The sequence below is a fragment of the Nycticebus coucang genome, chromosome 11 (genome assembly GCF_027406575.1).
Source record: "Nycticebus coucang isolate mNycCou1 chromosome 11, mNycCou1.pri, whole genome shotgun sequence".
NCBI lineage: Eukaryota > Metazoa > Chordata > Mammalia > Primates > Lorisidae > Nycticebus > Nycticebus coucang.
Genome location: NC_069790.1, coordinates 106149788 through 106164158, shown reverse-complemented (window position 1 = coordinate 106164158; position 14371 = coordinate 106149788). Strand labels below are relative to the sequence as shown.

Here is a 14371-nt window from a genome sequence, read left to right as displayed (position 1 = left end):
AGTGACACTTCTCTCACGTCTAGAAATGCCCTCAGCCTCCCATCACCTGTCAACATCAGCAAGCAGTAAAACCTCCTTTGCATAACGGCATGTACCAAAACACAGGCCTGCTGAGAAGCTGCATTTTCTTCCCTGTTCAGGCAAGCTAAGGAATCTACTGGGTTACAGTTACCCTAGGCTATTGTGGTTTAGTGTCCCCCTGTCTCAGATTAGGCAAATATAAGAAATTAGCACAGACTGGTTAGCTTAAATAACAAACATTTATTCTTCGTAGTTCTGGAGGCTTGAAAGTCTGAGATTAGGTTGTCAGCAAGTTTGGGTTCTGATGAGGGCCCTCTTCCTGGCAGGGCACCTTCTCGCTGTGTCCTCACGTAGCGGAGAGCAGAGAGGAAGCAAGTAAGCTCCTGTGTCTCATCATAAAATGGCACTAAACCCATTCATGACCTGATTACCTCCTGAAAGTCTAATAAGACCATCACCTTGAGGGTTAGTTTTTCAACATAATGAATTTTGAAGGGACACAAACATTCAATCTATAGCATCCCCTTCTGACCTGGTCTGGCCTGGGATTCATGAACAATTTATAAATATTATGATGTTTTTTGGAAAACGTGCTTCACTCCTAATATCAATGGAATAACACTTTATAGATCTTAGTAAGGACACTTAATTCTTTCCAAATAATTTCTTACAAAGATAAAAATAAAACCCTTACTGAAAATAAAAATTTATGCAAAAAAGTGCTGTGGATAGCCATGAGCTTATGGGATATAAAAGGTCTATGACATAAATATTATTTTTCTGATTTTAATTACAAGCTTAGAAGTATATTTTTGTAGAAAAAGTTCCAAGGTAAAATTGTTTAGAACCATGTAATCAGTAGCACTTCTAATATTGCCTATTCATCCATCCATCCATAACGCTGTGAACCCTGCCCCAACCCGTCAGTGAGATAATCAAGCAATAAATTATATATTGAATACCTGTGAAAAAAGTCAAATATCCAGCAATGAATAAGACAGTATCATGGATTGAATTATGTCCCCCTAAAATTCATATGTTGAAGTCTCAACCCCCAACGTGGCTGTATTTGGAGAAGCACCTTCTAAGGAAGTAAGGTCAAATGAGATCGTAAGGTCATGATCTAATAGAATTAGTACACATCAGAAAACTTGTTTACTCTAATTTCTACCACAGCCATCCATGTGCCACGAAGGGGGCTCTCATTAGAAAATGAATCTGCTAGAGAGAGAGAAGGAAGTGGGGGGGGGGGAGAAAGGAAGAGGAGAGAGAGAAGGAGGGAGGGGGATGGGGGTCTCAGTGTGTGACACACCTTTTGGGGGAAAGACACAATTATAAGAGGGACTTTACCTAACAAATGCAATCAGTATAACCCGGTTTCTTGTACCCTCAATGAATCCCCAACAATAAAGAAAAAAAAAGAAAAGAAAAAAACAAAAAAGAAAATGAATCTGCTAGCATCTTGATCTTGGATTTCCCAGCCTCCAGAACTGCGAGCAATAAATTACCCAGTCCAAGGTACTTTGTTATAGCAGCCCCAAAAGACGAATGCAGAAAAGCAAGGGGATGCATGAATTAAAGGCTCCAAATCATCCATGACTAAGTAAGGGGCTAAAATCAAATTTCTATTATAATAGGTATTATAATAAGGTTTTCTTGTAAAAAGATACCTTGAGAGATGAACCTTTAGGAGTGAAACACTTGAACGGCTTCTTGTCATCTGATAGCCCATCCTCTGGCATCTTCTGGCGTTTCTCAGCAGCTTCTGCCCTTCGCCTTTCAATCTCTTCCTTTAGTCTCCTCTTCTCTTCCTAAGGAAGAAAGAACAAATCCTGGGGATATAATATCGGCTTCAAGGTGGCAGGGAAGAGTGCTGGGGGAGGAAGAGCACAGTTGGAGAGGAAGCAGACTCCGGCCCTGGACTGGATGGACACTACTCCTTCAGGTCTAACCAAAGCCTGGCATTGCCACTTCCCAATGAGGTGACCTTGGCCTTGTTATTTAGCTGCTCTGTGCCTCAGTTTCTTCTTCTGCAAAACAGGGATAATAACAGTAGCCATGGCATAGGCTTTCCTAAGGATCTAATGAGGAAGCACCTGCGAAATGCTTAGACAAATGCTCAGTGTGATGATCCCCATAAGGGTGATCCTCATCACCACTCTCCTGTCATTCAATACTGATCTTCATTTCTGTGTATGAAAAATGAATATGTCTCACTTCTACCCACTTCCTAGGAGAGTGGTGAAGCCAAATGAGAGCTTATGAGAAACTTGATATTGTAAATCTATGGTCCTACATTTGCCAAATTGTACAAGGGATGATTTTGTGGTTGCCCCCACGCAACTGAATAGATTACTTGAGATGGCTGAATAGATGGCTTGACAGACCTGCAATGACACAGACATTGCGCCATGGTGGGGAAATCACAGGGGTGTACAATGTGCCTGTTAACCCCTCTGTGCCTTCATTCCTACACTAAAATACTAAAAGAATTTGGAGCTCTGATCAAATCGCACATGCTCTATGAATGATTTTTCTGGGATTCATGTAGTCTTTTGTATTTTTTTAACTGTTGAGATCATTATAACTGGATATTCTCAAGCATAGACTAGATGTTCAGGTGTCAGAGGATGGTGCAGAAGGGTGCTGTACTTGGTAGGAGAGGGAACAAAACATCTTCTAGGTCCAATACAGTAGTTTGAAGAGTTTTTTACTTTCCTTATGCCTTCCCCAGCATTCTGCTCCCCTAAATGATAACAACAGTGATGATGATAATGGTAACTACTAACTACCCACCTTGAGTGCCTATTATGTGCTGGACACTGTGAATAGAATGATCTACTTAGTCATCAGAATAGTCCTGAAAAGCTGATAAGGGAAGGAAGATGCAGAGTAGGCCAGCAACTCTCTGCAGGCCCAGCTTGTAAGAATCAGAGTTAGGATACGAACCGGGAATGTTTGATTCTAACACTTGATCATCCCGATTACTTTCCAACAAAAGATGACTGTCTCATGGAAAGTTGGAGCTGGAGATACCTTGAAATAATACATACAAACTATTCTACATAGTTCAGGAAAAGTTTGTGTAAGATACATGTCAGAAAGTCATCGAAAGTCTGTCTTGTATATTTTGAATGATAAGAGATCACTACTCAAAAGCTCTAGGCTCAGACTTGGAAAAGCTGGATCCCAATACTGATTCTTCCACTTATCAGCCAAGACTCTCCAATTAAGCCATTCAAATTATTTGATTCCTGCATAGCTTGCCCATAAAATGTGATTAATAACGTGCCTTAGGAAGAAAGAAAAGAATAGACTTTGTAAAACGTTTTTGCATATTCTGAGCCAATATTTCCCCCCTTACATTATAACTTCACTGGTCCTTTTGAGTTCTGTCTTAAAGGATGGGACAGATCCGTCTGTTCCTAATGACAGAGCTCCTGCCACACGGTCAGGCACTGCAGGGGCTCCTGGGGAGACGGTGGAAAGCAGGCACCTCTGTGTGTTTACATTCTAACTGACTTAGGCGTCCATTACAAAAAACAAACAAAAACGATTTAAATAAATCTTCTCCATATAAAACATTCAAACAGTAGAAAACAAGTATCATGCAAGGCCAACTCCCCTTTTTTGAGAGGCAGTAAAGGGCAATGGGTTAAGACCAATTTTCCCCAGGAAAATTGCAAAACCTCTACACGCCTCCGTTTGCTTATCTGTAAAATAGGGATAAACACCCACATCAGAAAGTTCTTAAGAGCACCAGACAAATTAATATGTCAGCAGATCTTAGACCCGTGCCTAGCGTACAGCAAGTTCCCTGCTCTCAGCGTTTATTTTAGGAGCCCGTGGCCCCGGCGGGGAAATGGTTCCCTGGGCCAGCAGGGCCCCCCGGGACAGGTCCTCCGGGGCTGGCGGGCGAGCGCGGCTGCTCACCTCCTCTCGGGCCTTGCGCTCGGCCTCCTCCTGCCGCCTCCGCTGCTCCTCCTCCTCCAGGACCTTCCTTCGCTCCTCCCGCTTTTTCTTCAGCTCCTCCAGCTCCTGGGCCGCCTCCTGCTGCTTCTGTTTGAGCTTCTCGAACTCCTCGCTCTCGGTGTCCCCGCGGCGGCGGCGAAGCTCCTCCAGGCGCTTGCCGGCCTCCACCTGGGGCGCGCCGTCGGGCTCCCGGGCGTCGGCGGGCCGGCCTGCGGGGCGGCTGCGGGGACACGGCGGGGATCGCACGCTCCGCCCGCAGCCTCCGCCGAGGGAGGGGAGGGGGACAGACAGGGAGGGGAGGGGAGGACCGCGGCGGGCTGGGCCTCCCAGACTGGCCTCCCCGCCCGTGGGGGGCAGCCCAGGGGCAGGCTGGGGACCGCCTGGAGTCAGGAGTCCGAATGGGAGCCCTGTTCTGCCACTAGCCCTAGGCTTCCTCAGCAAGCGCACTGTGGCTGGGCGTGCAAAACGGTGCCTGCTGCTATGGAAAACTACAGGAAGGTCCTCAACCATTAAAATAAGAACTACCGTATGACTCAAGTATCCAAAAGAACTGCCGGCAGGGTGGTGAAGAGATATCTGTACACCTGTGTGCACAGCAGCACTAATCACAGCAGCCAAGAGATGGAAGCAACCCAAGTGCCTGTCATACAATGAACCATAGGCAGAATGTGGTATGTCCATGCAATGCAATATTGTTAAGCCTTCAAAACAAAGGAAAGACTCGGAGGCAGTAGCTCAGTGGTTAGGGCACTGGCTACACACACACCAGGGCCAGAGGGTTCGAACCCCGCTGGGGCCTGCTAAACGATGACAACGATGACAAAAAAATAGCCAGGTTGTGGCGGGTGCCTGTAGTCCCAGCTACTCGGGAGGCTGAGGCAAGAGAATCACTTAAGCCCAAGAATTTGAGGTTGCCGTGAGCTGTGACACCAAGGAACTCTACCAAGGGCGACATAGTGAGACTCTGTCTCAAAAAAGAGAGAGAGAGAGAAAGAGAAAGAAAAGAAAGAAAGGAAAGGAAAGGAAAGGAAGGAAGGAAGGAAAGAGAGAGAGAGAGAGAGAGAGAGAAAGAAAGAAAGAAAGAAAGAAAGAAAGAAAGAAAGAAAGAAAGAAAGAAAGAAAGAAAAAAAAAGAAAGGAAAGAAAGACCTATTACATGCTACAACATGGACAAAGCTTTAAGATACCGTGCTCTGTGAAATAAACCAGACAAAAAAACATATACTGTGCGATTCCACTTACACAAGGGATCTAAAGAAGTCAAACTCATAGAGACAGAAAGTGGATAGAGGAGTAGTTCCCAGGGCTGGGAGGGGGAAGTAGGGAATAAATTGTTCAATGGATGTAGAATTTCAGTTTTACATGAAGAGTTTTGTAAATGTGTTGCACAACAATGTGAATATACTTCACACTGAACATTTAGAAATGGTTAAGATGGGAAATTTCCATGTTAATGTGTTTTTTACTACAACTTTAAAAAGAACCATGAAACAGGCCACAAAATGGAAAAAAAGGAAGGAAATACTATTTACTCTATTTACCTCCACGGGTCATATTAGCATTATATATCGTATCCATGTTAATTTATATATCATCTTTAGTGTAAATACAGTAGAACCTCCATAGTTGACCTCCTTCCTACATTGACTGCCTCCTTAAGTGGACCTAATTTTCATAGATTGGACATGCACCAGTGACCACCTCTGTATGTTGACTGGTTTATTACAGTCTCTTAGGTGGTCAACGTAAGGAACTAGGCTTACTGTACTGGTACACACATGTGGTGCATGTCTAGTCTATGAAAATTAGGTCAACATAAGGAGGTGGTCAATGCAGGGAGCTGGTCAACTATGTACTTTGGGAGCTAGAAAGCAGTGGACCCATGACAGATTCTAATACTTCTCTCTTCTTGCCACTATACTATAACTATACCTGAAATTAAATATGAGTTCTTATAAAATACTGAATCAATGGAAAACATCTGCCCCTTTCCCTACCTTTCACCCCAAACCTTTAGGGCAGAAAATCTGTGAAGAATGTTTCCTACCCTTCCTTTCCTAGAATTTCTACAGTCTAGGTCTACCTACCTTCTTGCCTGAGTGGAAGGAAGGCTTCATCAGCTAGCATAGCTTATAAAACAGGAGGAAATGGGCAAGGATTAATAAGTAGGAACTAAAATTGAAATTAGGTTGAATTTACTTTTGTGATTTAGGAGGGCCCAGAGGGGATTTTATCACAGGATTAGAAAATGTTACAACTAAAGACAAAAAAACTATCCTAAGAGTCCTCGTGTTAAAAATTTATACCATAATTGATATTATTATTATTTTACACAAATCATATCAAAAGATGGGTAGGTATCATAAACACCTATTGAACCCTTAAGATCCTTCAATTAATTTGCCATCTACTAGAGTGAGAACGTTGATAATTTCAAAAAAATGTTTGTTACACAAAGTAGAACTTCAGTGGAACACAGTTTTTCACTAAAGCAGAATTCATGTAAGTTGGATTCTCCAGGGACTTTAGGAGAATTTAATGGTGTGCTCTAAGGGCTTGGCTATAAATAGTCTTAAGAGAATAGAGCGTGTTGTTATTTAATTACAAGATAGTAGTGAGGTCTTTACTACATCTGAACATAGGTCGCCCATTCCTTACACTTTTGTCAATGGAATAAATGAATTATCACTCTTTAATATCATTTGTTCCATGTAAAGAATGGGACAGTGTTTCTATAATAGGTACAGAGCAAGAAGAATGAAAGATGGGTTCAAGATATACATCATACGATATTGATTTTATAGTGTATATATCATGCTTTTTAAACACTGAGATAGTTTGGAATATACTCTTTCCTCTAGGACAATGTTTTTCAAGCTATCTGTCAGAAAATCAATTCAGTGGATTGTAACTGGCATTTTAAAAAATAAAATAGAAAAAAATTAGTGTGCATTGCAAGGAGCAGAAGTACCATTTTCTCGATCCACTAATTTGCACATAAATGTAGGTATGTCCTGGGTCGTGATGTCAAATCTATTTATTACTAAGGGCTGAGGTTAAAAAGTTTTAAAATAGTGCTCAGGCTCTTGACAGCTAAGGATGAACTCTTTTATCTTGAACTCAAAGTTGAACATCCCCTTAAACTTAATGTTTCTTTTTCAGGGTGTTAAAAGTTCACAGGCCTGTGACTCCTCTTCTCAGTTAATTTACAATCTTCCCATTCAAAACCAAGTTTGCTCTTTGTGTTCATGGCGCTGGATAGGAGCTGATGGCCAAACACAGGCCCCCAGAACACATCTCTAGATTCCACTAGGTGTCGCTGGGTCTTCATTTTGGACAATCAGAACATCTCTTATTAGGGATTGGTTAAATAAGTCATATCTGTTCAGTGGAGTACTCTAACATCATTAATTGTAGGCTTACATTTATTGGTAAGAAAGCTAGCTATATAATATATTGTTATGCATGGTGCAAGAATCAATTTAAAATATATACAGTAGAACCCCCACAGTTGGCCACCTCCCTACTTTGACCACCTCCTTAGGTTGACCTAATTTTCATTACCTAGACATGCACCACATGTATGTGTCAGTGTATTATGAATAAGGCCTAGTTCCTTATGTTCAGACCACTTCCATATGTTGACCAGTTTGTTACAGTCCCTTGGGTGGTCAACTTACAGAGGTTCTACTGTATTTATAATTATACCCACACATATACATAATATATAGAGACAGGCTGCCAAAAAAGTATACACATTTTAAGAAAGGAAAAAAATGTATTAAATTTATAATTCTCAAGTCATGTTTGGCTTCTGCAATTACAAGAGGTGTTCAACATGACTTGTATTCATCTTTTGTTATCGGTTTATGATCAGTATTACTATTTCAGTACAGCTTTTTTTTTTTTTAAATGTGTATACATTTTTTGGCACCCTCTGTATATGTGCGTGTGTCTATCTTGAATGTTATGTATGTTATTGGAAAGAATGTTGCTTGTGGTTATCTTTAGGTGGTGGGTGCTTATTTTTATCCTATTTTCTGAGTGTTTTATAATCAATACTTTGAGAAAATCAGAAAAAAAACCTGTTTAATTCCCACCTTAAAGAAATGAAAAGCCAAATTCTCATTTTATACTTTCTATAACACCCTTGGTACAATCTGCTATCTCTATAACTTGCTCATCAAATCCAAGATTTTTTATACCACATTTTAGAGAAAACCATCTAGTTGCAAAAACACAGGACTACCAAAGGGGGCAATAATTAAATCAAACATTAAGGAGCTATGCTTAAAATAGGGGCAAGAGTTTTGTCCACGTTACCTCTGCCTATATGTGCTGGCACACCCTTGGCATTAGGGTGCTACTTAATATGGAAATTTCTTCCATAAAGTTCTGTCCCCTATCCTTGGCTCCTTTAGGGTTAAGTCAAGATGAACATCAGGCTTTCACCATAAAGAACACAGCTTGTCTACAGTCAAGCTAGTAGGCACCATATCTCATCCTGCCCCCCGCCCCTCATTTTCTAAGTACGTGAAGGAAAGCCGTGCTTCTGTGTTTCTATCAGCATGAACTTCTAATTGAGACTAAAACCCACATATGCTGGTGGCTAAACAAAAATGAGTAGTAGGGTAGCAGCTTGTTCTTGGTTTTGTTTTTCTGCCCAAAGATGGAAAAATGAAGGCCAGAGCCACATGCTTGGGTTCTCAGTGCTCAACTCACTGCCATCTCTTGGGATTCTCCTTTTCTTTGAATTCCCAGCTCTTTGGATTTCTACACAACAAGCATGTTAATAATTAATTTGAGCTTTGCCTGAAGTTTGTTGGCAGGTTTGCTAATTGTTAACTAAACTTTTTTCTCCCAACAGTTTTTTGAAACATGATTTCTCCTAACAAAAATAAAACTCATACCTTAAGAAAAACTGATGCCTACAAAACGTATTTTAAACTGTCAGTTAAACAACAGTAATATTAGGTAATATTCATGGCACACTTTTCATGAAGCTGAGACTCTTCTAGGGCTTTAAAATATTAAACTATAGACACTCCAGCAAGATTTGGACTCAGCTTCCCAAGCTGAATCAACTTGCTTTGTAGATTTTCTGTAAATTTCCAATAAACTGGAAATAACTCTTAGTTTTCACATCTGCTGTCTTGCCAATCCCAAAGAATGTCTATAGACGCCACCTTTGTTACTCCTTCACAGTTGTATTTAGACCTTTTATGCACACCTTTTCTTCTGTTGTACTTTTGGCTTTCCTTTGGATAAATATGACTAGGTTTCTGCTCAAAGGTTTGTGTAGAAAAACTGTTTGGGGACAACTATATTTATTCATAGTAACCCTTTAGAGGATCCTACTAGCTCTACTTGCTTCTACATGGTACAAAAGCTTTGGTGTAAGGAGCATCTCAAACTTCTACATCATACCTTCTGGCTGGCGACCTGCTTATTTGAAGTTTTCAGAAAAACAAGGTCTACAGACAAGGCTCCTGCCCAAAGAACCACCCCATGTAAATCCACGTTGCAGGAACCCAAGACTCTTCCAGCAGATCTGGCAGAGTAGCCAGCGACATAACAGAAGTTGAGATTTGGTACCAGTGGTTAGGAGTGTGCGGAGATGGAGCACAGCGTGGTGTCCATGGGAGGCTACTGCACCTTAAATCCTTCTACAAAACTGGTAACGAGCTCTCAGTATTCATTTGTATCTAGAAATGAGAATTTTCCTACATATCCTTGTCTAGTCTGTCTTATAGCCAATTGCCCAGATTTTCCAGAGGTGTGAGGGAGAGGGAAGCTGAAGATGTAGAAGAAGGCCTTTCAGACTGTATGGCAGGGAACAGTAGTTCCATCCCATCTCCTTCCCTCTTAGAGAGTCGCAACGCAAGTTACTATCAGGGCTCTCAAAGTCCCCTGGCAAAGAGATCTGATCAGTTTAATTTAACCGAATGTTTCCCAGGTATTTGGCACAGAACAATCTTAGCTTTATGCAACATTTATTTGTAACCTTCAGAAGATGCATTCTTGAAAATGGTACTGAGGCTTCCCTCTCCCCACCTAGCACTGCTGGGCCTGCAAGTCTGTGTGGGGCTGCAGACACAGGATGGGGTTTGTTAAAATTGTCAAGAATAAGGCTTGCTTTAAGAGATACCAAGTGAAACCCAGAACACCATGAGGAGTAAAACTGATCACTATGCCCTGAAATGCTTGTGACAGAGGATAAAAATAAGTACAACACAGCCAAAGACAGAATGACAGTTCCTGTAACTAACAGAGCCATCATTTGTCAGACTGCTTAAATCCGTGTAGAAGGGGAAATGATAGTCTACGCCGCATTTGCACATCAACCACCAGGATATGGTGTGAGGCATATTGTCCTGGCCTGTTGCTGGCCCATAGGCTTCTCAAAAGGCTTGGCGTGGACAAGGTCTATGAAGGCCAAGTGGGCGTGACTGGAGACGGATACAACGTGGAAAGCATTGGTGGCCAGCCTGGTGCTTTCACATGCTAATGGGGTGCCCATCTTGTCACAACTCCCTCTGGCAATAAAGGTTTTGGGGCCCTGAAGGGAGCTGCAGGTGAAAGCTTGTCTATCCCTCACAGTACTAAATGATTCCCTGGTTATGATTCTGAAAACCAGGAATTTAATGCTGAAGTATGTTGGAAGAGTATCGTGGGAATATATGAATTGTCTTTGGAAGAAGATGAAGAAGCTTATAAGGAACAGTTCTCTCAAGGCATAAAGAACCAGGTTACTCCAGACATGATGGGAGGTGTGTCAGAAAGCTCATGTTGCTATACGAGATAATCCAATCTGTAAGAAGAAGCCCAAGAAAGAAGTTAAAAAGACGAAATGGAACCATCCCAAAATGTCCCTTGCCCAGAAGAAAGATTGGGTAGCTCAAAAGAAGGCAAGTTTCCTCAGACCTTAGAAGTGGGCTGCTGAAAGCTAAACCAAACAGCAATTTTCTCTCAGGATTTTTCAGGCAAAGACAATTGAAAAGAAAGAGAGAGAGAGAGAAGAAAATGGTACTGACAAGAGTTTCTGTAAAGGTAGTCAGACCATATATAGAAAGCAAATCAATGACACTGACCCCAGTCATAATGTTTCCTAATAAACTGATCTCACATGAGCATATCAGGTCAGTGAATAAAAACACGGACACCAAGCACATCTGTCTTTTAGAATAATGGGAAAAGCAGATTAAGCCCTGTCTGAGTGGTGACTGCTGGTCTTCTGTTAGTGATACAGGAGCCGGACCTGCTGACTGAGTATCTCTGAGACAATGGCTACTGACCTCACAACAGAAGCATGTTGCCTGCTTAGCACGTTTCTGTCTGGAGGCCCTGGACAGTCACTGGGAGACTGATTTTCTTTCCCCTCCACATGTGAACACAGTCACTGTTAACTAGTCACTACTCCTTACCTGAAAGTGTTCTCAGCATGTTTAAGCTTGTGAGTCATGAATTCTCCATTCTGTGACTTCACTTCTGTAAATCCTTTCTTTCGATCCATGAAGCTCTTAATTTCTTCTTTGGGTTCTTTGTCCCTTTTAATCTTCTCATCTTTGATCTAACCAATAGTAAATATCAGGAAGAAACATAATGATAAAAAAGAAAAAACGTATTAGATTTTGGTTAGGATCACCAAATAAGACCTAAAATTGTCAGGAAACCAGAAAACTCAGAAGTAAAGCAAACCAGTGTGGTAGAGTTGGGTCAGAGGACATTCTTAGAGTCTGAGCTATGGTCCTTTAGACTGTGACTAAAAGACCTTGACCACATTTTAGGAAGGCAAGATCATCCCTGATCCCACTGGGGTTTTAATTTTTTTAGAGTGGTATGAGTGTTACCATTTGGAATCTATTGAGTCTGTAAACTTCACATGAGCTCTTTACAGTTTCCACTGAGAAAAATATTTAGTATTAGAGTGGCTTTGGTGTACGAATGGCCAGGTTGCTTGGACAGTTTCTTCTTGGAGAAGAGAATCTTTGAGAAGAACGCACATGAGGAGAAAAGAGGAGGAAACATACCAGGTTAACTAAATCTGCCAAGCCTCTTCCGGTGAAGACCACACTTGTATTTTTATCAAATGAGTAATCAGGTCCCCAGGATGGGACACACGAGAACCCTACCTTTAGGAGGAGGACTCAAGAGATGTGGGATTTGTAGGGTCACGTTTGCAGTCATCTAAACCATTAGAGTTAGAATGGAATAGAAAATGCTGCAGAGTTTATCTTGGCTTTCATTGCCAGTAAGACTTCAGTCCTCGGGAAGGAGTTTTGTGATTGTTATGGGAGACAGAAGAAGATGATACGTGGAGGGCCTTAATACTTTGTGAGTTTTGTGCTCTGCATGGTAAATGAGCTAGGTAGACTGAAAATAAACTAAATTTATGTAGCTTTTTGCGGGGGAGGGAGGGGAGTTCAAATTTTCACCTATCATCTCACCCATTCTTAAAAGATGAGTGTGAAAACAGTTGAGGTTCATGATTATTCCTTTCAAAACACACAGTTACAAAGCACTGGTGTTCCAAAGAAACCTAGGAGGAAGGGTTGGCCACAGGAACTTAGGGATCAGGTGCTGCTGCCTGGGGTGCTCCTCCCCGGCCCGATCACTCACCTGTTTCTACCCATTCTTCAAATACCCTCTGAACACCAAAAGTGCATGTTTAACAAGCAGAGTACATTGTTTCTGCTCTTTACTGATGAGCCTTCAATAGTCCTTCAATTTTGTTATTTGGGGGTTATTTTGATTACATTACTATGATGCACTATTCATGACTATGCTGCCCCAATTAGTTAAGACTCTAGCCTTTCTCTGGGGTATATACACCTAGGATGTTCCTTGGACACTCTGGAGAGGGGAGCTGTGTTTTGTATTCTCTCCAAGAGCTCTGCCTGCTTGTCAGGAAACCTGACTTTTGGTTTCAGTGCTGTCAACAAACCAGCTGTGTTACTTGAACAATTCACCTAACTTCTCAGGGATGCTGGTCCTATGTATGTGAAAAGTTGGGATTAAGGTAGAGAATCCCCTCCTAATCTGTCATCCCGTCATTTCCCTCTTGGCTCCTGGTTGGTTGTGAGACGCCACAGCAGACAGAAGCCTGGCTGGCAGGGCAGCTTGACTGTGGCTCCTTGGTGGCCGTCCTTGCACAAGAATAAAGCGGTGTTCCTTGGACAGACAGGAGGAGGCAGAGTGTATTCTCATTGTGGCCCACCATGGGGAGATCTAGCCCCGGTAACCATGGACTCGAGTTTATATTTTGGTTAAGAAATACCTGGGGATATGAATTTGGAGGTGAGGGGGGGCTCCATTTCAGGGATATCCATACAACAAATTCTGAGTCATATCTCACTGTATATAGAGAAATTCCCTTAAACTCATTTCTCCTATTTTGCAGCTAAAATACTTCCATCTTCCCAAAATGTATTATCTGAATGATTGGCCAAAAAAAAGTCTTTAAAATAGGTTTACAAAACAATACATGGCTAACAGAAGAAAAATAGGCCTCTCCTCCCTTTTTTAATCCAAGCTGGGCCTTTATTGGCACAGGGTCTAGTGCTTGGGGCTTATCTGACTTTTGGGAAACTTTCTTAGAAACAGTCTCAATGTAATAATGATAATTTGAGTTTGACTGAAAACTATTTTCTCTTTCTGGGCAATAAATAAATAAAGTGCTTTCATTGAGCCTTTACATTTTATTTTTGAATTCTGTGGCAGAGCCAACCCAACTCCATCGGATTCTGTGCCCCTTGGAAAGGCATTAGACCTTCTAGGTCAGAATGTTACCATGAGGGAAATCTGTGCTAAGGGGCTGACAGGTAACAGAGTATCCGGAAAGAGTTAATGTGCTTCATACACAGATAACACTAGCGTACTCTTCAGAAAGGCCCTGAGCAAAGGTCATGACTTGGATTTTAAAACTCTGGATAGTGTGGTGGAAATTCAAGTGACACGTTCTTGTGCTAGACAAATACTCAAAAAGTTAAATGAGCAGGATGAAAAGGATTGAGCTATGAGTTTGGAACACACTGCATTATTTGATTCCAGAATAGCTTTAAAGGCTGGGTACCAGCTACAGTTTTTCAGATTAAAGTTTAATATGCTTTTGTTAGTTTCAGAAGCCTCAAATCCTCTTCTGGGTCCAAGTTACAGCACATGGACACTTCCTCACTGATGAGATCCTGCATTTCACAAGATTCCTAGGTGATTAGCATCACCCTAACATTTGGGAAGCATTGGCCTGAACAACAAGAGCATCACTCTGAATACCATATGAGCAGCTCTGCCAGAAACTTTGTTTTTCTGTTAGAAATCAGGAAAAAAAAAAAAAACAAAAAGACTCCTGGGTGAAAAACTTAAAAGGGGCTCTTTATAAT

General features: G+C 41.7%; 2 protein-coding genes and 1 pseudogene across 15 annotated transcripts in view; 2 read left to right on the top strand and 1 right to left on the bottom strand.

Annotated features, from left to right (window-relative positions):
- Nucleotides 1-14371, bottom strand: part of CALD1 (caldesmon 1) — a 221655-nt gene that overhangs the window by 13399 nt on the left and 193885 nt on the right. For all 14 annotated transcript variants that reach the window (XM_053609393.1, XM_053609391.1, XM_053609395.1 and 11 more), the window contains 3 exons: nt 11417-11562; nt 3955-4213; nt 1692-1832 (listed from right to left, as the gene is read on the bottom strand). In XM_053609393.1, the coding sequence (XP_053465368.1) occupies nt 1692-1832; nt 3955-4213; nt 11417-11562 (546 nt within the window). The remainder of the gene's footprint in view (nt 1-1691; nt 1833-3954; nt 4214-11416; nt 11563-14371) is intronic.
- Nucleotides 1-14371, top strand: part of CYREN (cell cycle regulator of NHEJ) — a 275649-nt gene that overhangs the window by 153704 nt on the left and 107574 nt on the right. The window lies entirely within an intron of this gene.
- On the top strand, nt 5137-11410 carry LOC128598719 (60S ribosomal protein L5-like; annotated as a pseudogene).